The sequence below is a fragment of the Amphiura filiformis genome, unplaced genomic scaffold (genome assembly GCF_039555335.1).
Source record: "Amphiura filiformis unplaced genomic scaffold, Afil_fr2py scaffold_55, whole genome shotgun sequence".
Classification (NCBI taxonomy): domain Eukaryota; kingdom Metazoa; phylum Echinodermata; class Ophiuroidea; order Amphilepidida; family Amphiuridae; genus Amphiura; species Amphiura filiformis.
Window position 1 is genome coordinate 361,579 of NW_027305519.1, and position 27,829 is coordinate 389,407.

The window sequence follows — 27,829 nt, forward strand, 5'->3', positions numbered from 1 at the left end:
AAGTACTGATCCTCTTGTCCAAAAATCACTGGGGACAACCATGTTGAGCTATGTACTTATCCCCTGGACAATCACTATATTTTACCTCCAAAAGTATGACACATTATAGGGACAACCAAAATGTTGTATTGAGGACAAGCAGAATTTATGCTTTAGTTATCCTCGGATAACCTCCAGATTTTCCTTATTTCGGACACTGATCCACGGCATCATCCCCCCACACACTCGGCAGTCCACGCTTTATAATGCGTGCCGGTTCGAAATTCTGAAAATTGGTGAAAGCGTGGGGGTTTAAACTTTTTGGGTAAAAAGCGTGGACTGATATAAAGCGTGGGATTAAAATAAAAAGCGTGGGGCTTCTTCCAACTTACAGTATATTTTTATTGAATGATAAAATAATCATAGTTCCAAGAAAATCACCAAAACTTGCACACTATGTCGCAAGATAAAATTCCATTTGATGCAGGCTCGCGCTTGTTTACGTGAATCCAGTGCAATGTACACAATATCCTCCCCGAAGCGCTGCCAAAACACCTACGTCATATGCAAATGTCCGATTTTCCATGACGTGTTATTTTTCTTTACATTGATCGTATATGAGTGACGTCATTAACATGCATAATTGATTGAGCGAAGGAGCACGGAAGAAGTAGGATATAGTCGCTGAACACAGCGTACATCAAGTTTCATGACAAGAACAACATTTGAACACCATAAAAGTACAGTTATTCATTAAAATGCTTATTTTACAGTGCAGTAGTAGTTTTTCACATATAATTTGCATTGTTCACGTAATGTATCAATTAACTTATTGGAGAGAAAAACATCGGACTCGCACATGTGAAATAGGTGCAGAATTCGGCGTACTTGATACTTCGAACCAAATTGCGTGCAACTTTGTCAGTTTACAAATAGCGGAAAAAGCAAAAAGTGGTGGGGGTCAAGAATTTTCAGTATAAAGGGTGCCTCAGTAAAAAGCGTGGGGGTCAGGAATTTTCAGTATAAAGGGTGCCTCAATAAAAAGGGTGGGGGTAAAATAAAAAGGGTGGGAGTCAAACCCCTCTGCCGAGTATGCCCCACTTTTCTCAAAAAAAGTTGAGATTTTTATATCACTGTAAACCAGCCCTCGAATTAAGGATCTGAAGTGGCACGGCAACTTTTTAGGGCAAGTTGATAATTGCCGTGGATTTTCACTGAAAAGGCAAGGCAGCACGGCAATTTGTAATATTTCAAAAGGGCATCAAGGCAACTGTTGAATTTGAGAAGGGCACCAAGGCAATTTTTCAAAAGCGAATAGATGCATTGCCGTCAGCTGAATTCGACACCAAAATGAAATTCGACTCTCAACTTTACACTAAAATAATACAAAGCAATCAAAAATCAACAGTTTAATTTACTTAAATTTTGCGATCCCTAGTTCTGAGCTGCAAAACTGACTCGAAACAGCGATGAAACAGCTGTAACTTTGGTAATAATATTGATCAAATTTCGCGGTATAAAAACTATTTCGTGCAAAAAATATCTAGAGATGGGCTTACATGTACAAGATAAGACGATACCGGAAGGGTATCGCCATCGGTTTGCAATGGGAAGTCATTGCTTGCTAATCGAGAGATTAATTGATTTGCCCAGCGCTCAGATTTGTTCACGACACGCGAGGTCGAGGAAGCTTAGCTGCTTAGTTACTAACAGCGTTTCTGATTGGTCGATAATACGCTGAAGGTGTTTCTCTGACCAATCGAGAAAATGAAGTCATTTCTAGCAACCAGATAATGTATAAAAGCCGAAGTGATTGGTTGAATATGTAAGCTTACGTAATACGTAGGGGTAATGAATATTAATTCACAACAAACTATTGTGTATACTGTGATTGATAGCTGGGTTACGATGCTCAAAATAGCGATCGTGTTCAATATTTTCGATCTTATTTTCCACAATTTTGCGGGGATTTAACCAGTACTTGTTAATGATTTTATAATGAAGGGGCAGGGCTGGCCGGCTAGGGCACCCACGACTGCCGTCGGTAAAGGACATATTTTGAGGGCATTGCGGCAATGGGGGTGGGCACCCACGGCAATATGCCGTCGGTGCCGTGGGTTAATTCGAGGGCTGCTGGAAACCTCTGGCTACATAATGTTTAATTCGTTTAGCAAAGATATCGTGAAATTTGAATTTCGTTCTGGTATACCAGAATGAAATTACAATACATTGTCTATGGAGCAGTGTAATCCACATAATCATTCAGAGCTCGCAAACACAAAATCGGAATCAACTGAAATTTTGGGAATTTAGCTTTTTTTCATGGTTATCTGCTGAAAAATATGATAAAAAGAGGATGCTAGGATCACGAAATACTCCTTTAATCCAATGGCATTTACTTTATTTTGCTGCCATGTTTACTTTCAGACAAAAAATGTTAACCCTTTGCTTCTTTTATTTCACCTGAATGTTTTATTTCAATGCAATCCATGGGACATGGACACAGTGACCTTTGGGTCACATTTGACAATTGCTGGGCTTGGCCTGGTTGAAGCAGCTTGTGGTGTCACAAAATAATACATTCTTGTGGAATTTACATCTAAGGATAAGATTAATTTTATCCTCACCAAAATGTACATAAAGATATAAATCATTACACCAAGCAAAATTTCCCCAAAATTTTGGGAAAATTTGTAAAAAGTAAGACAATTTGGGTTAAATTTGGCCAAAATTTTGACTTTTGGTATATCAATGGGTCCAAATTTCTTGAAAAATTGGTATATTTATGGGTCCACTTTCAAATTCTCAATGACACGTCCCTACCAAAACCAAACTTGAGTACCCCGGGAGTGGAAGTTGAATAGCAACATTTTCCATAAAAAATGTTTGATCTTCAGTGGGATATATTTTTTACATATTATACTCTATGCTGAAAAGAACATCATATTTGAGTTCCTGGCTCAAGAGCTTTAAAAAATGTATACTTTTATTGTGAAACCTGCTACAGGTTTCACTGTGTGCGAACATATTTGAAACACACAATTTAAGGCATTTTCTGTGATAGAGTGATTTGCAATAGAAATTCACTAAATATAAAGACAGAGTTACCTTTTTTAGCTTCTAAACTATTGTTCTTAAGTCTTAACAACATAAAACCAATTAAAAGAAGTAAAGATATCAATATATCCCCATTTTTTTGAAATATTTAGTTAAATTTACATATCAATCCTCCATATCAATCCTTGGCTCCACCCTGTCATTTTTTCATTAAAATCCAAATAACTTTAGAATGGTCAGTGCTACATAAAATGTTATGGTATCAATACAAATGTCTCATCAAAAGCTTTAAATTGATAGGTAATTTGTCTAGGTAACTGACACCCTTGACTTAAAAGTAATGATAATTAGCACAAAAAATCTCGCACAAGAGTACTGCTCCACCCTATTGGTGTACCCAGTTTAAAACGCATGGCCATGTACATTAATTGTATATCAATTAGTTCAGTCATTCAAGAAGATTAAGATTCAGTTAAGATTTTACTTGAACGCATTATATGTCCCCAACTTGATGTCACATACTCTATGGCATTTGTACACAATTTGTTAGTTAAGGCTCTCATCATCATAATCAAATGGACTTCCTTTGATATGTTTCCCATTAATGGTTACAGTTAGCCGCGGCAGGCAGCCAGGCTCATATTCAAACCAATATGTACCATCTTTGTTATCATGCACAGGTGGGTGCCACCCACAACTTGTTGCTACTACCTTCACACCACCAGTCTTTATATGGTATCCAGTAGAATCTATAGTTTGTACAATAGTTTTTCTATAATAGCGGCTATTTGGTTTTGGTTCTGATCGAATTATGCACAGCTTTGGTTCAAGTTTTGACAAATCATTGAAAGGACTCCCCCATATTGGTTTACCATTAATGTTGACATGAATAGCCCCAAAGGAGTAGTACTCAAACTCATATGTGCCATCATTATTATCTTGTATATCAAGATGAAAATTGAGTTGTGAAACATCTACCCTTGCTCCTCCAGTAGTAATATTGTTGCCCTTGTTGTCTGCAGTCTGCAAAGTGGCTTTATATATAGGACCGATGTTTAGTCCTTCCACGTCTCGCTTGTCCTGCTGCAATTCAATTGTACACTGAGAAGGATCAATCTGAGAAGGATACAGGCTTGCAAGAATGAAAAATACTAGCATGGTACCGATAATCAAAGTCCTCGTCCCCAAATATCGAAACCGGGGTCCGATGTACAGCTTCCATATGGGAAGCAAAAACACCTGAAATAGTTGTATCGATGTGTAGTGCATCAAAGTGAAAGTTATCTCAGTTTGGAGTGATTCTGTGTCAGGCAGCTGTGTTTTTTCCAGCTCATAAAGTCTATTCATAATTTGCTTGTGAGAGGATAGCAGCTGTGTTGGTAGACTCATATCGCAGGCATTGGTAGCAAACTCACAGGCGCTAGTTATCTGGGAGGAGAGAGAGTCAATAGATTCTATTTTCTTGTTCATGTTTTGCATTTCCGCATCATACATTTCTTGCAGTTCTTTGTGGGCGTCACTGCATCTAGTGTGCATTTTGTTGTAGAGATTCTGTTCCGATTCTTGCAAATCTTTCTTCTTCTTGTTGAAGTTTTTTGTCAGAGATTCTTTCAGCGTTTCAACGGCTGCTCGCTTTTTGATCAGTTCTTGATTTCGCTCTTGGGACCGTGCACAGGATTGCTGAACGGTGTTGATGATATCGGGGACAACGACCGTAAGCTCAGCTAAGTTATGCCCACGGTGATCAACGTGTCCACAAACATCACATATCGGAACCATGCACTTTTCTTCAGAACAGAACATTATCAACTCTTTCTTTGGATGTTTTTCACAGTATACAGTTTGCATTTTTGGGTTATATTTGTTTTCTTGGAGCTCCTCTGTCGTTGACAGTTTGTGGTCCCGTAGGGTGCGCATTTTCCGGTGACTTTGGATGCATGCATGGCACAAGAAACACCCACAGTTGTGACAAAAGCTTACCGCTGTAGTTCCTTCCTCATCACAACTCCCACAAGAGACAGACGATTTAAATGAATCTTTGTACGCCATCAAGTTCTCTACGATAAAATTAGCTGGTAGATTATCCACCTCCCCATCTGGTGTTTGTACTTCATTACGACACAGTGGACAGTCAAATTTCAGTTGTTTCTTGGCGTGTTTATGTAAACATGACTTACAGAAAGAATGCAGACATGGCAAGAATTTTGCCTTGTGTTCCTCACCATCATACAGCTCAGCACAGATAGAACAGGTTAAGAACTCTTCTTGAATGACTGAAGAGGTTCATCAGGTCTGTTGATTAAACAGCTAATTAAAGTTCTTTGCCAAGACCAAAGGAAAAACTTTTTCTGCTGACAGTTTCGCCAGAAACCTTCTGGCTTTCTCAAAGCGATTGATGTTGTTATTGATCCATCTGCTTGGAGCGGGAATCCCGGCCGGATGTTATTGAAAACCGCAGGGCACGATGGGTCAAGGAATCAGTATGGATTCGCAAGAGAGGAGACAACACCATGAACAGAGACGAGGGGACATTCTTTCTGAGCCACATCTTTGATCCTCTGCTCAAGACCAACGTTGGAGACAGGAGTACTTCGGTAAAACAATAACATCCGGCCGGGATTCCCGCTCCAAGCAGATGGATCAATAACAACATCAATCGCTTTGAGAAAGCCAGAAGGTTTCTGGCGAAACTGTCAGCAGAAAAATGTAAGTTTTTCCTTTGGTCTTGGCAAAGAACTTTAATTAGCTAGCAACTCTTCTTGAAAATCCTCTTGCCCTTTCACAAGAGACGGTGTAGCCGCCATTTTGATTTTGTCATACGAAGTGGTCAATCATACACTTACAGTACATGTAGTTTCAACAAGCGAGGTCTATAAAGACATTATAACATTACGACTACCATGGCTGCATCTGGTCAATGCATTAAATTGGTAGGCATCATAGTTGCTTTACAGTAGTGTTGCCAAAGACTTTTGGTCAATAGAGCAGCCCAATATTTAAAGCAAAGTGTGTGCTGCCAAAAGCATAGTAAAATTTGTTATAGCACCATTAAAGTCATAATGTACGATCTTATAATATGAATTTGGTTAATTTTTTTCAAACCTGATTTTTTTGCATATGTGACCCGGCAGCACAAACGAGCCGTAAATTCCCTAAATTGTATTCTGTGTTACGGTGTAAAATGTGTACGAAGGTCGTATTCATTGATAACTTAAGCTGGCCCGACATCCGTCTTATTTTCATAGTCAAAAACTAATCAATACTCCTATTGTTGAAGTGGATAATAAGCTTCTACCTTAGATGGCCGGCTATAGAACTTTTAATAGCTCTGGTCTTTGTTTGCTTTTGCTAAATCCTGTTCAAGTGGTGGGTTACCAGGCATTGTATTTTGTACAGGTATGCATAACCAACAATTAACAATGAGAGAACTTTCTTAAACCTCGTTGACTTGGGGATGATTTGAAATGACCGCCAATTATGACCGTTTGATATATATTGCCAGCAATGTGGAAAAAGAGACACATGTAAAAACGTAAAAAGCTATAATTTTGTTGAAGGAGCAAAGTTTAACAAACCATAACCCGGCTTCTGGATATCGTTTGAAGTCAAATGATATACCATTTTAAGTTTATGATGTTTATTTTTAAACACGAAATAAAACAAAATTGACCGGGGAGGAATTTACGGCTCATTCGCCGTGGACGGTCACATATTTGTAATGTTTACATGTCGTAACTTGCACCTAAGGGGTGGTGCAATAATTATGTGTACCGGGGTGAATTCTCAAAATGGTCTGCCAAAATTGCTTGCCCCCCTCTGGACATGCCAAAAATCTTTGCCCCCCCTTTCGACGTGCCAAAAACCTTTGCCCCCCTTTTGATGTGCCAAAAAATCTTTGCCCCCCCCCTTACACATGCAATATTTTGGGGAACCCAAATTTAAAACCTTAAATTGTCTTATCATATAGTGCGAGCGCAGCGAGCAGAAAATTTTGCATATTTGAACGTATTCCAAACGTTTTCCCACGCCTTTTAGGGCGTAATATAAACGGTGCCCAAAATATCTGTGCCCAAAATTGCTTGCCCCCCTTTCGACCTGCCAAAAATCACTTGACCCCCCCCCTTTTGACCTGCCAAAAATGGTTGCCCCCCCTTTTGGCCTGCCAAAAATCTTTGCCCCCCCTATAATTCCCCCGGTACACATAATTATTGCACCACCCCTAATGGAATCAGCCAAATTTGTTGTGTTTGGAGGTAAACAGAGCAAAGTTCGACATAAAGTCATAATTCAAGAAATTATGACTTTATGTCCCCCATAGAACTGCGTGTTAAGCGGCCAAAATAACAAGCAGTGTTTCTTTCACGTTACCTCGTTATTTCAGCTCAAAATGGACAGAAACCATTCCCGATCATTATTAATAGTTTTATTTCAGCATTTTGAGTATATAATGACAAATTTAAAATTTGAAGGAAATCGTACATTAAGCCTTTAAGTCACATCTAGATCACTGCACATGCTTTTCTGCTAATATGTCATGTTCTGGAAAAAGGGCAAGGTTAAAAATGCAATATCTTGTAGACATCTCCAGTGCAGGTAGGCTCTACTTAAATGCACTTTGTGTAGTTCAGATATAATTCTTGATGCCAGAAAATACTATTTGTTTTAACTATTCTTTTTTGCTCAATTAATTAAAATACTTAAGTTTGAACTGAACATTCCAGATTGGTTATTTTGATTGAATAAAAGGTAATAATTCCCCTCGATAATTCCCTTGCAAACTGGAAAGTAGCCCAAATGAGATAATGATAATAAATTGTGGCAACATGCCTAGGGAGTGTATTCTTGGCTCCAATCCATGTGCAACCACAATATGCATGAAATGTGACCGGGTGAATGTCTATGCAAAGACTAAAGTAATTTTTCACTGTGGATTCGTATTGCTTTTATTTTTGTGAAATTATATTTTCACTAATTTTGTGGAAAATGATAACAGGTTCCACATGATTAGGGACCATTCACAAACACTTGTTGGGGGGGAGGGGGCTGCATCAAAGTATTTGAATATGCCCTAACCAAACCTAACAAATCAAAATTTCTTATAAAAAGTACAAGCAGTGCTGGAGCTGGACTTTTACACAGGCCAATGGGATTCAGGTTTTTTTACCGTGTAGCTCCCCCCCCCCCATTAATTTATATTTGATGATAATACTGTGGCTTATATAATTAACAAATAAATTGAGACTCATATATTCCATTGTGTATATTGATATAGAATGACTTCATGCAATTAGGTGCAGTATACCTATACTACGCTAGTTGCGCATTGCGTAAGGCCATATCTTAATTAAATCCTGTGTCTCAAAGCTTGTGAGAAATTGAAAACCTAATGCGGAATGCGTTTTTTTTAAAATAATAATTAATACAATAATTGTATTTTTTTATGTTTATTTTTTTTATGTGTCAGTTTAGGATTTCGGACAAGAATTAATTGTGTGCAAAAATTATTCAGGTTGCTAGGTTGGAATAGTAGACAAATAAAATCACTGCTACAAACCATTATTCTTCTCTTTTATTGTTTTCGTGTCCAAAATCTGCAAAAAAAATCTGAAACTTATGATCAAATATGAATTTTGGGTTTTATTTGTTTTTTTTGTTTTTTATAAATAAAAACACATAAAAAAAATTAATTTCTTGATTTTCAAAGAGGACAATGCTCACGATTTTACTAACGTGTGCGGCAGCTTTGAGACACAGGATTTAATTAAGATATGGCCTAATGCATGAATGTGAATTTGCCTAATGGTAATTAAGTTTGGGACTTTATGCAGTAACAAAAGCCAAAACCTGGGCTGGCATGTTCATTTTACACTCATGGTATGATAATTTGGTGTCTTAAGGGCTGTGCAGTAATTATTTGTCTCACTGGGGTGGCCAATTTAAAAGATACCCTAGATACATGAATGTCAACGTGCCAAAAATCTCTTGCACCCCCTTATGGCTTGCCAACAATCGTCTGTCACATCACATACTGTTCTATACAAAAACAGACAAAAGTAATTCACATACAGAGCTATACAATACTGGTTTTAGTATTTACCTGAAACTTACTTATTGCTAAATTAATTTTCCTCAAAGGGTATTTTTATGAAGAAGACACTTGAAAGTTCGAATCTTTTGAGTAGCATGTGTAACATGGTTTTAAAATTATAGCTCTGTACTGTGTGTGTGAAACTATTTTGTTTAAAATGGTACTAAACTCTGTAAAGCTCTGTATGTGATTTCTCTCCTATTATTCTCTTCTCCCCCAAACAGTACAAGCAGCTGGGTCATACCATTGAGCTAGGAGGGGGTAGAGTGATCCTCATGCAGGAAGGGGATAGAGAGATATTCCCCTGTATAACCAAACCTGATACAATAGTGATGTATGCTGACCCTGAAGATAGTATGCAGGCTGCTACACAGGACACACAGGAATGGATAAGGGAAGTCATGATGCATCTCAAGAGGTAATTAAGGCTATTCCAGTTGAAATCCATACACCCCCTGTGGAAGACATGACCACACAAGGGGTGTAGATCTCAAATGGAGTCACCCCATATTTGTAACCCCATTTGAAATTTACGCTCTCTGTGTGGGAGATTAAAACAATGTCTTCCATATGGAGTGTAAGGATTGCAACTGGAATAACCACCAAATTAAGGCCCTCATATCAATTACTGGGTACATTAGCACCAATCCAGCTTGAAATGTGGGGGGGCAACCAGCCAAAATTGCTAAAAAGTGGTTGAAAAGAACAAAAAAAAGGGTCATTTTGCCAATAGGTGGATTGACGCCCATGCCCCCGGGTACTATTATTATATGGAGACTTGTGATGGGTGGCAATCACTTTTGAAAATTGTCAAAGCCCCCATGCATCAGCTATACTGCATCTCGTCTCAAGTAAGTAATGTGTGTATTTTGCAGAGTACCAGATTTTAATTGCACACACTAACCTAATCTGGTGGCGACGCAACTTTGTAAACGCACTGACCGCACTCTCAACTTGAGATGAGAAACAGTATAGACGAATCCAAATACACGCATTCCTACACCTGACTAGCAGCCTTTAGTTGGGTCCCCGTCGGCTACAATGCATCCAAAATGTGAAATGATTCGGCCTTGGCGGAAATTTTAAACTGCATTCCATCACCCGTTCTACACCTTCCGCGAAAACACAGGTAGACAAAAGAATGATTTACAAGACAATACAGTTCCAACAGTTGTGCAAATAAAAGCCGCCTTACGCCTAGAGAAGGTCGAGGAGGGTTAATAGAATAATACAATAGAGATAATTCCGCAGGTAATCCTGTCGCATCTATTCATAGATGTACAAATGGATGAACAAAAGGACTATGTATGAATTGATGCGACAGGATTGCCTCTATTGTATTCTATTAACCCTCCTCGTCTTTGCATCTTCTCTAGGTGTTAGGCGGCTTTTATTTGCACAATCGGGCGCTCAAAACCCCAGGTTGGTGCTAGCGGGAAACCAAAGATGGCCGACCAAATCCTGACCATGACTTGGCTCGTTGGATTCGTCTATAGGCCCAGCCTACTTCCATTCAAGGTGGGGCATCTTTGAATGGTGAGTCCTCAACCAAGTCCGGGGCCCCCAGCCCAACCTGCCATTATCGAGTCTCCACCGTAGCCCCCCCCCCCCCCACAAATTTTCGGCTGGTACATGTAGGGACATTTTTAGCTGGTCAAGTGCTGGGTACCTGGGGGTCAGGGTTGCAAATGACAGGTGCATAAATACAGGGGACATTTGCATATTACTGCCATGCCTGCACAACTGATGCAGTCATTTTCATGCATTTAATATCAACTAGGAGATTTTTAACCTAAATTTGCATTATGTGTACATGTACACTGATGATGTACTGCTTCAATAAAATAGTTTAACAGATATCCCATAAAAGCTCTGATTTTATGTGCTAGCTTTGTTTCAGATCAGTGACTGCAGTTCCTATTGTAATATGCTTGTCTTATTATCAAGCATGAGGTATACTAGTCATGTTCCTGTTGACTGTGACCTTGATTGTGTGCACTGGAAACAGTAGTTCAAACTGTTCAAGAAATTTGAGCATTTTATCTCAATTAGTTTGTCCGTAGCACTTGTTTGAATGTTTCTTCGATACTGCTAAACAAATACATGGGAGTCAACAAGCTTTTCTCATGTACAATCTAATGGTGACATCCAAATGAATGTTCTGCTGAGCATTGTGGACAAACTACTTCTGCTAAAAAGCTCAAATTTCTCGAGCAGATCAAACTTCGGTGTATCTTCATAGATGTAAACATTAAAATACCGAAAGGAAGAAAATTTGCAAAATCTATAAGCGCCCTCACACTCAATTTTGACCCAAAATGGCAATTTTTAAGAAAACGTAATGTCCGATTTTCATGAAACTTTCAAAATTAGGTATCTTTAGCTCATTTACATATATGTAGACACCAAAATCATAGCAATATGCCAGAAAAGGAGTACTATGAAGGATTTTGTGTTGAGATAGGGCAAATGGAATTTAAAAAACTGTTTAGAAAATCAAACTAAATATTACCCATGTATAGCCCACTGTTACTAATAAATAGAATAAAAGATAAATAGATAATGGTTCAATGTCACTTGTTAGCACAAACACTTTTCTTGTTTCATTTCAGACGTGGTCTACGACCAATCCCAGTCTCAGAGCTAGGTCTAGCAGTACTCTATGCCTCAACTCAGCTGCACTGTAACCCCAAAGTTGCTCAAGGTATGTGGATGAATGAAGCTAGCTATACAGCCTCATTTCATTTCAGCACCCAATATGTAAGACAGACTTAGGGGTGGTGCAATACTTATGTGTAGGGTACCCCAGGGTGGTGAATTATAGGGGGTCAAGCCTAGATATAAGTGGGCGCTGAGAGCAAATTTGCTCTCGTAAAGCCACCAATTGCTCTTGGTCCTTGTAATATTCACATGAACCAGGAGTAATTTTCTAAAATAAATTGTTCCTGGTTCCAGTTTTGCACTTGATGTAGTATGTGCTGGTATGCTGTATTGTATATGCAGAAAAGGATTTACTATTTGAAAATTACTTGTTTCTTCAGAAATTGCTCCTGGTTCTTGTAAAATCCCAGTGAACCAGGAGCAATGTTCAGAAACAAATTGCTCCTGGTTACAGACTGTTTATTTTTAGGCGGTGGGGGGGGGGGTCAAAAGATTTTTTGGCAGGCCAAGAGGCGGAGACTATATTTGGCAGGGCGAAAGAGGGGGGGGGGGGGGGAAGTGATTTTTGGCAGATGTTTTGGGCACCATTTCTATATAATGCTCTAAAAAAGGTCTAAGAAAATGTTATTAGGAACATGTTCAAATAATATGCAAAATTTCATGCCTGACACATATCTGGCACACATTGCTCCTGATCGAGTATCTTTCTTCAAAATTTGCCTTTCACCCATTCTACATACATGTATATCAAATGCACCAGTATGGAAAAACTTCTTCTGGAAAGAAAACTTTACTTTATAGATCTTCAGTTGTATGGAACAAGCTTTTTTCTAACCTTTGTATCAATTTTAAGTCAATGCATGTATGTTTGGGTAAATTTAAAAATGCATTTTTTTGGTCTGTAAATTTTAGGCAAAATATTTGAGCTTTTAACATTATTGCAATATTTTTTCCCACATTTTTATCTACTCCATGCATATTCTGGAAAAATACAGCACTAAGTTTTTGGGATAAAAATGTATTACCCTGTTTTACCAAATGAAACCGCTAAATCATAATCCTTTAGATGAGTGAAATTTTAATATTTGGCCAATTTTTGGAAATAAGTGCCAAAAACATTTTAGGGCGTTTTTTGTGTGCTGTGACAATAAAGCCCAAAGACTTGTACTAAGACTAATTTCAGTTTATGCAGTCTTATTTTTGGTAAAGACATGTTTCATTTTTATAACCAATCATTTAATTATAGTAACACAAAAAAGTGAGAATTAGAGCAAAATATAGGCATATATTCAAGATTTTGAATTCTTGATCCAATTTTTGTGACCTGATTGTTAGAAAACGTGCTGAAAATGCATATTTTTGGCTCTTTTTTCAAGAAATTAGTTTAAAAAAAAGATAACTTTTTCTTTTATCTCCAGTTAGTACCATACAAAATGAGTAGGATTGAGCTTAAAAAATATTTTATCTCAAAAAATTAGCGCTACATTTTTCTGGAATGGGGAGTAGTACTGTAAAGCATGATATTTTCCAATATCAATTTTGTGTGATTTGAAATGTTCAGACCAGTTTTGCGTTTTTTTATTCTCGCGATTACAAACAGTTACACATTAAAGCCTATGGGTATAAAACACAAAAATTAAAACCTGGCCAAAATGTCCCGCTATATTATGCAGTGTCTATTTCTGATTGTTTTTTTTTCAGCGGGACTGAATCTGTTGAACGCACCGCCAACTCAAACCACAACACGACCACAAGTGTTAGTGTCAGATACACAAGCTAGCTGCTCCAAAAATGCTGCCGATGATAGAGGTCAAAGGTCAAGCGCACAGCAACCAAAGGTCAGCAGGTCATCGTCCTCTGAAGATGAAAGAAAGGGAGGGCAAGGAAGTAAGAAGAGGTATGTTATTTAACACAGAAAACTTTTTATTAAGTGTACTTCACATCTATTTAAGTGTATTTTATACCTGTTTGGATATATTTTGCACCCATTTAGGTGTACTTTACACCTATTTTGGGTGTATTACACACCTGTTTGGGTATATTTCACACCTATTTAGATGCATTTTACAATTTTGCACCTATTTGGGTGTATTTTTGCACCTATTTGGGTGTATTTTTGCACCTATTTGGGTGTATTTTTGCACCTATTTGGGTGTATTTAATACCTATTTGTGTGTATTTCACTCCTATTTGGGTATTTTACACACCTATTTCAAAATATGTTGATATGGTATAGAGGACAAGCAAAATTAAGTTTCACTTTTTTTCTTAAATTGGGTTCATTTTAGCCGTAAGAGTTAAATTGGGTTATTCCGTTTGAAATCCATACACCCCCTGTGGAAGCCATGACCTTGATCTTCCACACAGGGAGTGTGAATTTCAAATGGGGTTAATTGAATAGGTGACTCCATTTATAATCTGCACCCCTGGAAGATTAAGGTCATGCCTTCCATAGGGGGTGTATGGATTTCCACTAGAATGGCCCATTATGAAGTCTTCTCATGAATCACAGACTCTTGCTATAGAAAGGTTCGTGATGACTAGGTAAAAGGTCTGACCCAAGGTCGTATCCATAGCAACATCCATGTCCGCCACTCGGGCGTGTTCTTCTAAAACGACCATCTCACGTTGAAGATCATACGTTATGGTAATTCTGAAGAGCATACATTAACGGTGTGGTGAGCGCGGAAGAAGACGATTGAAGGCTAACGTGACTTCTTTCGTACGCCATACCAACATTACGGGGGGACGGGAACCTGGCGAAAGTACCATTTTATGGTAACGGTTTTCTAGCTGTGGTGGTTATACATGGAGCTATGGATGTGTCATGGGATAGGATAACAATGCACTGTCTGAAACCTTTCTTTGTACAGAATATCCATCCACATTGCAAGATGTCTGAACTTGAATCCATTTCATTCAAATTTTAATTTTTTTATTCATTACCTAAAATGCTGAAATAATATTATTCTGTAAAGTGCCCGGAAAGGTTTTTGTCCAAAATTTTATACCGAAGTAACAAGGTAAAGTGAAAGAATCCCCACTGGCTATTCCAGCTGTTTAACATGGAGTTCTGTTGGGGTTTTAAAGTCATAATTATGACATTATTTCAAAAGTGCTCTATAAATTTATTATACCTACTAACACAACAAATTTGGCTGATTCCAATAGGTGTAAGTTGGGACATGAGTAATTAATGCTACTAATATGCCAAGAAGTCAGGTGTGAAAAAAGTGAGATCGTACGTTATGGATTTAAGTTGACATTGGAGTAAATAATTATAATAATAGTTACCAATGTCAGACCCAAAAGTTTGTCAAATGTTATGAAAACTGGTCATTAGGCTTGCAGTTAAGTCAATAATTGAGTCTCAAGTCGAGTCATTCAGGTCACGGGTCTTGACACATTTATAATTTAAAAGTAAAACAGAAAAATTCAGTGCACAAAATAAACCAGCCAGGTGTAATTAAGGAAAGGCAAATTAAAATTGGTTTGATTTTTCCTAAATTGAGCTCATAATATTCATCTGAAAAATGAAACCATGCAGTTTGATGCAGGTACACCCCCTATGAAAGACATCACTTTTATCTTCCACAAATTTCAAATGTGGGTTACCTAACTCCATTTGAAATCTAAACCCCATGTGTGGGAGATCAAGGTCACATCTTCCATAAGGGGTGTATGGATTTCCACTAGAATTGGCCATTAGAAAGTCTTCTCATCAATCACAGACTCTTGCTATAGAAAGGTTCATGATGACGAGGTAAAAGGTCTGACCCAAGTTTGTATCCATAGCAACACCATGTCTGCCACCTTGGCGTGCTCTTCTAAAACGACCATCTCACGTTGAAGATCATACGTTATGGTAATCTGAAGAGCGTATATTAACGGTGTGGTGAGCGCGGAAGAAGACGATTGAAGGCTAACGTGACTTCTTTCGTACGCCATCCCAACATTACGGGGGGTGGGGAACCTGGCGAAAGTACCATCATACATGATATGGTAACGGTTTTATAGCTGTGGTGGTTATACATGGAGCTATGGGTGTGTCATGGGATAGGATAACAATGTACTGTCTGAAACCTTTCTTTGTACAGAGTAAGCACCTATGTCATTGGGTTTATGTTTTAACCCATGATAAAACTACCTGTCGTTTAGTCAAAAAGAAGTTTTCATTATCAATTGGACCAATCAGCAACATTGTTAGAATAATTTTGCTATGCAAAAAAATTGGAGTGAATTATTTGCAAAGCTGCATTCTGCAGATTGGTGATTAAAATGAAGATATCATGTAATTGACCAATCAGAGGCAATGTTAGATCGGCAGGTAGTGCTCAGGGGGTTAACAACAACTTGAAACCATTTAATTTTAATTTGGAGACATTGGAGTAAATATAATGAAATGTCACATCTAAAGTTGGTTAAATGTATACAGACTATTGTTATCTTCAGCTCTTAAGGTGGTACTACACCCCTTGATAAATTTGTGACTATTTTTGTATTTTTCTCATAAACTAATAAAACACTTATGTATATTATAGGGGTAAGGAATCAATTACTACACTGAAATTTCAGTGACTCAAGACAAGTAGTTATTGATTTAATGATCAAATATTAGTTTTCCCTCATTTTTGACTGTAACTCCACAACTGTTGTCTGTGCTGAAATAAAATTTCCAGTGCAGTAGTTGTATTCCTTGCCCCTATAATATACATATCTTACTTGTCACCAATGCACTATATTTTTTGAGAAAAATGCAAAAATAGGCACAAAATTGGCCAGGGGTGTAGTACCACCTTAGGGCATAGACAGACATCTTATTAATTATTGATATCTAGGTGAGCATTAACTTAATGCTGTGTCAATTAGCAAATTACTTTAGCAGAACAATGTGTTGTCTTTCAATTGCATTAGTTTGACTTGATAAGTAAACACATCACAAGAAATAAGTCCCCCTCGTAACATTTCGCCGACACATCGTAAGGTTACATTCTGTACCAATGAAACTATAACTTTGAAATAATTATATGACTGTTTACTAAGTATGGTGTAAAAATGAAAGATATGCCCATGGCTTGGTGGCTGAATGAGCCCACATGGTACAAAAATTTACCTTACAATGTTATGATGAAATGATGATAGAGGCCAGGGGACTTATTTCATGTGATGTGTTTATATATACTGCAATCTTGAACCTATTGGAATGCTAAATGAACCAGGGCTTTTTGGCAAAGGGGGGGGGAGGAAAGAAGGAAGGAAGAAAGAAACAGAAGAGAAAGCTTTCTTCTCAGGTGCCAGCTAAGCTTTTAGAGCCCATTATATGTGTGTTGACACAATCTCATCACTTGGGATTTCTGCGCTTGCAGATGCTTTGTGCAGTGAGGTTTGGTTCAGTTACGGTTATTAATTACTATAAGGACATGCAATTTATGAAAATATTTAACATGTTGTCTTCTCTTTTTGCTTTTCTTCATTTGTGATAAACATCCCACATTCAGGATGAGACAGGATAGTACTCCCCAAATGACCTCCAAGATGCCCAAACTAGAACCGCCTTCACCAGCAGCGGAACCACCAGCAAGGCAGTCTTCCAAAACTGAGGTTGCAGAAACACCACAAAAATCATCTGAAAGCCTCCAATCGGGACCTAACATAAAGACATCACCCGAATTTTCCTTCGTTGGTACAACTTTATCTAAACAGCCTCATTCAGTAAAAGAAGAAATTGTTAGTCCACCTGCTGAGAGGAACAATAATAAACAAGGAAAGGTCAAAGTAGGTCAAAGGTTAGAGGTGGGTCAAAGGTCAGAGGCGGTGGATGAAGAAGAACACATGGACATGGGTTCTGATCATGAGGAGGCAGGATCTGTGAAGGAAGAAGATGTATCTATTGTTCATGCAGAGGAAAATGTTAGAAATGGTAACCAGAAGAAAACTAGGATGGCAACACTGGATTCACTGTGGGATGGAGAAGGTAATACACGGCCGTGGAGGAGAATGAAGGAAGATGTGAGGATAGAGGAGGAAGAGGAGGTGAAGACTGATGCGGTTGCTGAGGAAGAGGACTCACAGAATTCAATGTGGAGGAAGAAAAGGAAGAGAAATGTCCTTGATCAGGTGAGTGATGAAAACAGCTTGACTTACTGTATGGTCTCTTCCAGTTGAAATCCATATATGGAACACATGATATTTATCTCCCACACAGCCTCACAGGGAGTGTGAATTTCAAATGGGGTTAGCTGAAAGGGTGATGCCATTTGAAATCTAGATCCCCTGTGTTGGAGATTAAGATCATGTCTTCCATAGGGGGTGTATGGATTTCAACTGGAATAGCCCAATGCTCTTGCAATCTCATCTGCCCTTTGCCTGGTATTCGGCCTGTTGCAAATCCATGCCTTTGTCTTTTTGGATCTGATCCTTGATATGGCCCTTCAGATGGCTTCCCATAATTGGGCTATTCCAGTTGAAATCCATACACCCCTTATGGAAGACATGACCTTAATCTTCCACACAGGGAGTGTGAACAGGGTTACCTGATTGGGTAGCGCCATTTGAAATCTACACCCCCTGGTTGGGAGATTAAGATCATGTCTTCCATAGAGGGTGTATGGATTTCAAGCTTGTCTGCCCTTTGCCTGGTACTGGTATTCGGCCTGTTGCAAATCCATGCCTGTGTCTTTGGGATCTGATCCTAGGTTTTTGACAACTGTCTAAAATTTCAATGTTGTGAGTTTCCTTCTTTTACTTTTTGCTGATGAGTGGTAAGTATTTTAATAAGTAGCATCAGTAAATAACCGTTATATAAGGCCTGGATTTTAACTTGAAAAAATAAAATCTACAACTCATGAGTATAATGTAGAATTGTGCTAGCCCTGACAACTGGCCAGCCAAACCATCATGCATTAGCATCAACAGGACTGGTCCACTGTTAATGTTATGTGTTTTCAACTTTTCAAAATTATGCCCTGATGTGGACAAGTTAGGCAAGGCTCTTCACCCCGAAGTTTGTCCCTTTTTATATTGTTAAAACAATATCAAAAGGGACGAACTTCGGGGTGAAGAATCTTGCCTAACTTGTGCACAACATGTTGACGCTGTGGGGATTAGAACCCATGACCTCAAGCTAACTGGTGATTATTATTCGAAGTCTTACACCGCTGGGCCAACATGCCCTGTTAAGGCAATGTTAATTTAACAATAATGTAAAATTCAAAATTACATCAAGTTTACATCCAGCATATTAAATTTGTTTTATAATGGAATCACATTTTGATATTGCAGATAGAGGCAGAGGAAGCCAGAGAGAGTCAATTATCTCAAGACCATGAGGAATCAGAGAATAATGTGCCATCTCATGACACTCCTGCTGGGTTTTTTACTGCAACCAAACCAACCAAGGTAGGTTATATGCATGTTTAATTTGCTTTTGTTTATTTGTCTGCATTTTTAAGGATCTTTACTGAAATGCAATACTGTATATTATATTTGGGTGTATTCCTTATACATTTGGGTGTATTCCTAATACATTTGGGTGTATTCCTAATACATTTGGGTGTATTCCTTATACATTTGGGTGTATTCCTAATACATTTGGGTGTATTCCTAATACATTTGGATATATTCCTTATACATTTGGGTGTATTCCTTATACATTTGGATGTACTCCTAATACATTTGGGTGTATTCCCAAGACATTTGAGTGTATTCCTAATACATTTTCTTTCTTACTGACATCCATCAAACAGGAGGAACCTAAAACTGAACCAAAAGAAGAACCAGATGCACCTAAAGCGCCCCCACCGCCCTACGCTGTTGTGTCTATTGAGGATTCTAGTCTTGTCATAAGACGACCAAAGCCAAGACCAGCAAATAACACTCCAGTTATCAGCAGAACCAACATCAAGAATTTCAAAAAGTTTAGAAAGGTATGTCTGTTTGAAGTCACACTTGGATATTTCAATTTTATGTTCTAAGTTTTTTTATACTGAAACTGGATGGGTCTCAGTTGAAATCCATACACACCTATGGAAGACATGACCTTAATCTCCCACACAGGGGTGTAGACTTCAAATGGAATCACCCATCTATTTAGGTCAGTCCAATATTAGGCTCAGTCTCCAGAGACGAAAATTTAGCTTGTTTCATTTTATTCTACATCAGCCGAGCACGGTCGTGTTCAACAAGTAAGAGTTTCTATTGTTATGAGTAATGAAATTTTATGCACTATAGAACGTACGCAAAAATTATGAAAAATTTATTGTTGATAACTATAGGCAAAATATCTAATTCGCGATCACGAGAGGACGTTCCTTCTGCATACTGTTGCGTCAGTGTACTTTGCGTGGAATAACATAATCACACGACCTACATGACCGAACCTCGAATTTGCCTAGCTAGCGACCACCAAATTCGAAGACTGTGATTGGTTAATTCACCAACGCTGTACTTACTCTGTAACCATATGTGGTCATCTCCTAGTACACTCAATGCATATATGTGTACTACATCCATATCAAAACGATGCACTTGTCGGCTGCTACATGTGTCTCATTTCACATAATAGCAAAGAATAAATACCAGACTCATCTCCTAAGTGAAGTCACTTCCAATCATCCAAGTCACATGGTTTAGGAATACAAAGAACATTCCTTAACCATATGACTTAGGGATGATTTGAAGTGACCTCCACTTCGGAGATGACTCTGGTATTTATTCCTAGCTATTATGTGAAATGAGACACATGTAGCAGCCGACGAGTGCATCGTTTTGATATGGATGTACACATATCTGTGTGTACCCAAGTTGGCTGTCATGATCAATTGGATGAGAATTAGATATTTTGCCTATAGTAAATGGTAAAAATATAAAACAAGGACAGGCAATTTGCTGTACATGCATTTTCAGAAAACGAAGTTGGTATCAAAGATAATCTGAGTGCATTATTACATATTTAACCACAGAGTATCACTACAAATTTATTTCCATAAATCAAATTGGTTTTTGTGGACATCAGCCTGATATGCTTGCATTAAGAAAATGTAGTAAATGTGCCTTTAGTCATAATAGAGGCTAGACTGAGAGAACTTGGATTTTGTATAGCCTCTTGTGTAAGGTAATGGGAAACATAACTTATTTAACGGGCGTCTGGGGAACTTGACCATATAAGTTATCAGTTTTATCATCAGGTATTTATCTTGAATTCTTGTTGTATAATATAACTTAATCATAATATTATAACTTCCAGTGGAGACATGTTTTATGTACCCCATAATAATCTACTTGTTTTATGCACCACATAATAATCTACTTGTTTTCTTATTTCTTTTGACCTATAGGCTGGATACGCAGGTCAGACTGGAATGCCGCATATCATTGGTGGAAGAGACTTGGAAGAGCACAGTAATAGACCTAATGATGATATCGATGACATGATGTTTGGTGGCTTACAGGTAGGATTATGAATGAATCACATGAACATTATCAGTAAATCTATGACATGATTGAGGTAAGGAGCACTCATATTGAAATCCATATAATGCCCGTCCAAAATGATGGGTGGACATTACCTACAGTAATAGTCCTAATGATGATATCGATGACATGATGTTTGGAGGCTTACAGGTGAGATTAGGAATGAATCACATGAACATGGCAACCTTCTGGAGGTTCAGTCAGTTCATATAGCTATTGCTATATAGCATTGATTTTATAGTCTGGTCTCCTTTTAAATTTGCAGAACTTATCAGAGATACCACTTTTCAGGTTTTAGCCTGCATTCAGGTTTTTTTGTGAGTTCAAATTCCTGTGTTTTTATTTATTTTCAGCCCATTTTGGGTCTTTTTGGCTTGCATACTTTTTCAGGTTTTTCTCACCAGTTTCAGGTTTTTTGAGAGAAACTGAGTGACATCTCTGACTTTAGTATTAAAATTTCGCATCTACAGAAGCAGTAATCTTACCCATCCCAGGAGCAATCTGCCCGTCCAAAATGACGGGTGGACAGATGGCTGGCTAAGACACTGGTCTTGCGCTCAATAAAAATGAAAAGAAATCTTAAATGAACGTACGATATCATATCTGCCGGATTAATGAAAATTTACTAATTCAATTTTAGCACATGACATCAACTTTAAATTGGGAGTTTTCATATACATTTTCAAAATTCATCAACTTCCAAAATTTGCAAAAAATGTCACCTACGATGGCCTTCGTTCCACTCTGCCCACAATATATGACAATGGCCTTAACCCTCTGGTTATATCTAACAGCATTTCTGATTGGTTGATAACTTGATATGCTCATTTCAATTGCCAATTATGACTAGGCTTTAAACTATTTATGGTGAAACTTGCATTTGCAGATGATCTTATTAATACCCTCCGTGATTGGTTCAAACTTGGACACAATATTCATTTTGGCCAATCGGCAGGTAGTTCTCATGGGGTTAACTTTGTATTTTTTGTTTAATATTAACTAGGCTGAACAGCGAAGGAATAGAGATGAAGAACAGGCAGACAGGTTATTTGCGGATGAACCTAGAGGGCGCAAAGGCAGGAGAAGATGAGGAGCCAATGAATGCTTTGTCAATTTTGATCTAGAGGTATACTATTTTGTCCTTCATGAGCAACAAACAAACAAACATGTTAAGAGTGCATACTGTATAGTGGGATATTTTTGCTGCGTTAATTTTTTTGTGATTTCATCAATTCTGGACAGTTTAGTGGGTGTTTAATTCATGTTTCCAAATATGTTCACATTAAGTACTATGTGTTGCAAATATTATTGCAGGGTTAAAAATTCTGGCTGCCTGTTTGACTGTGAAAAGCGTGAAAATGACCCCCGAAAATTTCCTGCTATACAGTACTCTTTGATGGGTATCGGAATGAGCTATTCCAGTTGAAATCCATACACCCCCCACATGGAAATTGACCTTAATCTTCCACACAGGGAGTGTGAATTTTAAATGGAGTCACCCATTCAGAGTCGTCTGCTCCAAAATGGGCTATTCCCTAGTTGAAATACATACACCCACTATATGGAAAACATGACCATCTTCCATATAGTTGGTGTGAATTTCACATGGCTTAACCTAAAGTTAGTGACTCCATTTAAAATCGACACCCCCTGTGTGGGAGGTTAAGGTCATGTTTTCCATAGAGGGTGTATGGATTTCAACTGGAATAGCCCAATGCTCTTCATTGTGCATCCATGTTGAAGCCAAAACATGTGGTGTTTTTCTGAGAGCAGATAGTAACTGTGATGGTTGATTATAATGGTCACATGACATATATGAGCATATATATATTTTGTTTGTATGAGAATCATCACTACATTGATTGACTGATTGTATTATTTGGGTAAATGATTTTATGTTTGGTTGATTAATTGCTTGATTGATCATTGGTTTGTACATTCCAGCCTCCTGTGGCGGTGCCAGGAATTTTTTTTTTCTGGGGGGAGGGGGGGCAAAATCAACAAATTTGGTGCAAAAATGCTGTAAAAAGGGATATTTTAGGAATTTTGGGTTTTACTGGGGGACAACAGGGCATTTGCCCCCCCCTCACCCACCCCCAATCAGTGTTTACTCTCTCTGGAAATTGGGTGCGCCAAATGAAACATTTTCTTCCCAAATTGGCCCAATTTTGGCCCAGTAATTCCCCAAATTCACTAATTGTAATGTAATACAGCATTACAAATTTTTGTGAGACAAAAATAATTTTCACTGGGCCAAAATTGAGACATACGGCCTCTGAGTAAACACTGCCCCCAATAAATGCATATCACTTGTTGCTCGAGAATGGGACTCGTGCATTAGACGCATCAACATCTCAGTACATGTGCATTATTTTGTACAATTTCACTCCCAGCAAGTGATACGCATTTATTAACCTATAAATGTTACACTCATCATCTTGCAGTATTATTACCCCGCATTGAGTAATCTTTGTTGTCCCATTATAGCAGAGTCACTTCTAGATTTTTCACTTATCCGACAAATGGGCAATTCCATTTAAAATCAACATGGTCCTATCATGGTATAAAGATATTAAAAGAGGTTGGGCTGTATATTCAGGCTGTTTAAAATAGTGAATGTTCACAGTTATCCAGTCGTTAAAATCATAAAGTCGTGTATTAAATCTTTTACTGGAACTTACTTTTACAACTTGCTTCGTTTCATCTGATCAGATTTCATCAGGCAACTAACCCACTGGGCTGGTCATGTGACACTTGAGAGTAGAGCAGCCATCACTAAACAAGAAAAGGGGTCTGAGACACAACTGATCTCACGCATGGGATACCGGGCCATCAAGAATATCCCTAGTTGTCTTCAAGTGTCACATGACCAGCTCAGCGAGTCAGTTGCCTGATGAAGTCCGATGGTATATCAGACGCAACATAGCAAGTTGTAAAAGTAAGTTCCAGTAAAAGATTTAATACAAAACTTTGTGATTCAAATTATTTTGTTGTGACATATTTTTATGTGTTTACCTGTAACGTACAATTATCATTATTATTTTTCTTCCAGATCTCTATAGTCATCAAATGCTGCAGGCTAGTGTGAGTGGATACTTCAAACAACTTCAATGCAAGAAACTCCTAATTATGTATTCACCTGTATCCACCTGTCTGCTCTCACTGGCTCTGAAGTAGGCTACAAAGGCCTGTACAATGCCTACCTTAAACATCAGTAGGATTACCACCCTCAAAGCATTTAGGGATGGCTTCAAAACTCAACTGCCAAGTTCCGTCTGCTTGGAGCCAGATTATATTGATCTTTAGTAGAACGCAGTTCAACCAACGGTCAATCGACAGTTGAATTTTGAAGCAGTCCCTTATTTCCTCTCATATATACAATGTTGTGTGAATATTACAAAGTCCAATATTGTAGACACATTTGCATGTTAAATATATGGTTCTAAGTGGGCTATTCCATTTGAATTCCATACTCCTCCTGTGGAAGACATGAACTTTAATCTCTCACACAGGGAGTGTGCCGGGGGGCACTCACATTTCCCAGCTATACGGGTATGTGCCGCGGCGACGACCCCCTTTTTCAGAGCCGCTAGCCGTTCCTTAGACCCTCTGAATTCATTGATTGCCTGCTCTGAAGCCCCGAAATTTTTTAGCCGTTCCATAGACCCTCAGATCATCGATTTCCGCTCTCATTGACATCTTGACAGGCGTGTTTTCTGTCCTACTATTTCAAACCCAAAAGCTACTTTTGCAAGCCCAAAAACTTCAAAGGGAATTTTCCATAAATTTCTTCCCCATTGAAACACATTGTATTAGGAATAAGGTGAACTTTGGGCGGGAGTTTGGGCTCCTTTAGTAGTGGCAACACTGGTTTGTTTATAAACAGCACTGATGCACTGCCCAGTGCCTGCCGCGATGCCGATACCTTCAGCTGATGAACATTTTGCTAGAAATAAATTATTTTGAGATCTCTTTTGGGAATAAAATTGCCAAATATGAGGAAAAGTACCTCAAATAATTGTGTGCACATCCTTGCAGCTGGCCATAACAGTGAATTAAAAGGTAATTTATGATCTACTGGTCTAGTGGAATGGTGTCAAATTCTGCACACTTCACTCAATCATCTCATGCAGTTCAATGTAGTCAAAATGTTTTTCTTTTCGGCACTCAAAAGAATATTCTTGTGGGTTTGTTTTTATGGTGGGCTTTTTGTAATGCTGCTAGCTGCTGCTATAATTATCAGTAGGCTAATAACATAGATTGTAGGTCTGCAGGGTCTAGTAATTTTGATTCGAATGCTGTTTTGCTTTGCTAAGATTTTCATCGTAATAGGCCAAAACAGACCTATTTTGCATTAATGGTTTTCCAGATTTAATAATTAAATGCACAATTCAAAGTGAAATCGATTCCTTCAAAAATCTGTGGCAAAATCGCAACAAAATTGAACCCTAGTTTGGCCTGCATTTAGTTTCCGAGATTTTTCAGATTTTTGCGGCTGATCAGTTCCCAAGACCCCCCTTTTGGCCGGTCAAATAGTTCCCAAGACCCCCCTTTTTGACCGGCCGATCAGTTCCCTAGACCCCCTTTTTTGACCTGCCGATCAGTTCCTTAGCCCCCAAGTTTGAAACTGGCGGTGGCACACCCCTACCAAAAAAATATTTGAGTGCCCCCCCGGGGGAGTGTGAATTTAAATGGGGTTACATGTACCTGAATGGATGACTCCATTTGAAAAATACACCAACTCCATTCGAAAAATATGCCACCTGCATGGGGGATTAAGGTCATGTCTTCCATATATAGAGGTGTATGGAATAGTCCAATCACATCTACAGGCTGTGTCAATTTTTGTGTTTTGGTAAGTCCTTGCAAATCATGCTTTTGGACCTTGAAAATCCTTGAAATGTCCTTGAATTTTAAAGGCTTCAAGGTGCGGGTTGAGACGTTTTAAGAGGATGTTGCATTTTATTTTAAGGGTTTAGGACCAAAAGGCCCTATCTGCAATGGCTGCCTCAGATATTTGGATAATTTCTGTTTCTTTTATTGTACACATCTAAAAATATGACACCTGGCAGCTATTGCAGATAGGGCTTTCTTGTTAACACTTTAATGCAGTGAAAATATTTCATTATGCAAATAAATTAAAAATTAAATATCAAACTGTTCATCTGGACTTACTGTTTTGAGTTCATGTATCATGTCTCATCTGAGATGCATCGTCAGGCCTAATGGGCTGGCGCTGAAGTGTTGACCCGTGACTCGGTTGTAGTGATGTCACGGGAGAGTCGTCGAGGAGCCTGTTTGATGGCTACGTCGTAGGCCCTTGACATCAGGTTGTGGCGTAGTCCTCCTCGGTTGAGTGAAAGCTCCTCATGATGGATGAGACGTGATACTGTAGCCAACTCAAAACAGTAAGTCCAGATGAACAGTTTGATATTTAGTTTTTAATTTCTCTATCTACTTGTACCTGGATGATTCAGAATATTCACAAACATATTATGCATATAAGAATGTAGGCTTTGAAAGTTCCAAGCCTCTTAGGGCGAATTTCTCGACGAGTGGCTTAGCAGTTGGCTTGTCTAGCCTCAAGGCTTAAGAGGTCGTAAGACCAGGCTTAACTGAAAACGTATTTCCCGAAGCATGGCTACCATAGCCTCGAGGCTTCGGTAGCCCGTGGGCCAGGCTTGTAGGATTAGCCCCATGCTTCAGTAAAATTTGCATTTCTCGAAATCAGTCTTCTGTAGCCGTAGTCTACGCAAGCCTGTTAGACCAGGCTTACAGCGGCTTTTCTTGGCCCTGCCTCAGAGCAGGTCTTAGGTCGTAAGCCTTGGTCTATTTCAATTTACAAATTATTTAAATTGTAACGCATAAAGTTTTTCTTTCATATTTTGACGGTCTTTCAATTAACATGGGTAAGCAGCCTTGGCAGAATTAGGGGGAGCGGGGAGCTCTTGCCCCCCCAATGATAAAGGTAAATTAGGCCTACTTCTGAGAGTTATTAATTAACCTCATATTTGGTCATTTTAACCTTAAAAACTCAATTTTTAAGGTTAAATAATTTTTTTTATTTTTAAGGTTAAAATCCCACTTTTGTACCATTGGCCTATATGTCACCAGCTTTAATAGCTTAAATATGGCATTTGTACCATATTTTTTTCACCCCCCCACCCAATGTCAAAAAGAAATCTCACGCCAATGTTCCGGGACACATTCCAAGCAGATCCCATAACTCCTCAGACCCACTCCACCCACACACCCCACCCGTGTCGCCCAGTGCGACGAGGGTGTTGACGCGCTTACAAACCCAAACAGCATGAACGATGCCTGCCCCTCATTTATTATGTTTGCCCCCGCTTGCCCCACCCCCAATGAAAATGTCTAGTTACGCCACTGTGAGTAAGTAAAATTATTGTTCGATTTAGTTGAACATTTCAGCATTTTATTTTAGTGTTCATTTGAGTTAGTTGAATTTTTTTTAAGTAGCTGTTGCTATTATAAGGCCTACTCATTTTTGAATGATGATTTTTTAGCAACGAATATAATTTAAAAAATTCTTTCATCATCATCATCATCATC

At 38.5% G+C, this 27,829-nt stretch overlaps 2 protein-coding genes across 2 annotated transcripts in view; one reads left to right on the forward strand and one right to left on the reverse strand.

The window, feature by feature from the left end:
* LOC140144458 (uncharacterized) overlaps positions 1–27,058 on the forward strand; it is a 44,193-nt gene extending 17,135 nt beyond the window's left edge. The window contains exons 8-16 of the mRNA XM_072166269.1: positions 9,349–9,542; positions 11,737–11,828; positions 13,487–13,682; positions 17,284–17,902; positions 19,067–19,183; positions 19,531–19,710; positions 21,121–21,234; positions 22,260–22,382; positions 24,309–27,058. Coding sequence (XP_072022370.1) covers positions 9,349–9,542; positions 11,737–11,828; positions 13,487–13,682; positions 17,284–17,902; positions 19,067–19,183; positions 19,531–19,710; positions 21,121–21,234; positions 22,260–22,346 — 1,599 coding nt within the window. The 3' untranslated portion in view covers positions 22,347–22,382; positions 24,309–27,058. The remainder of the gene's footprint in view (positions 1–9,348; positions 9,543–11,736; positions 11,829–13,486; positions 13,683–17,283; positions 17,903–19,066; positions 19,184–19,530; positions 19,711–21,120; positions 21,235–22,259; positions 22,383–24,308) is intronic.
* Positions 3,176–5,987, reverse strand: LOC140144452 (E3 ubiquitin-protein ligase TRIM45-like). Its single transcript, XM_072166262.1, has 2 exons — positions 5,885–5,987; positions 3,176–5,328 (listed from the first exon to the last, which is right to left on the reverse strand). Exon 2 carries the CDS (start codon positions 5,083–5,085, stop codon positions 3,583–3,585), a length of 1,503 nt encoding a protein of 500 aa, XP_072022363.1. The 5' UTR covers positions 5,086–5,328; positions 5,885–5,987; the 3' UTR covers positions 3,176–3,582.
* Positions 27,059–27,829: the final 771 nt, after the last annotated feature.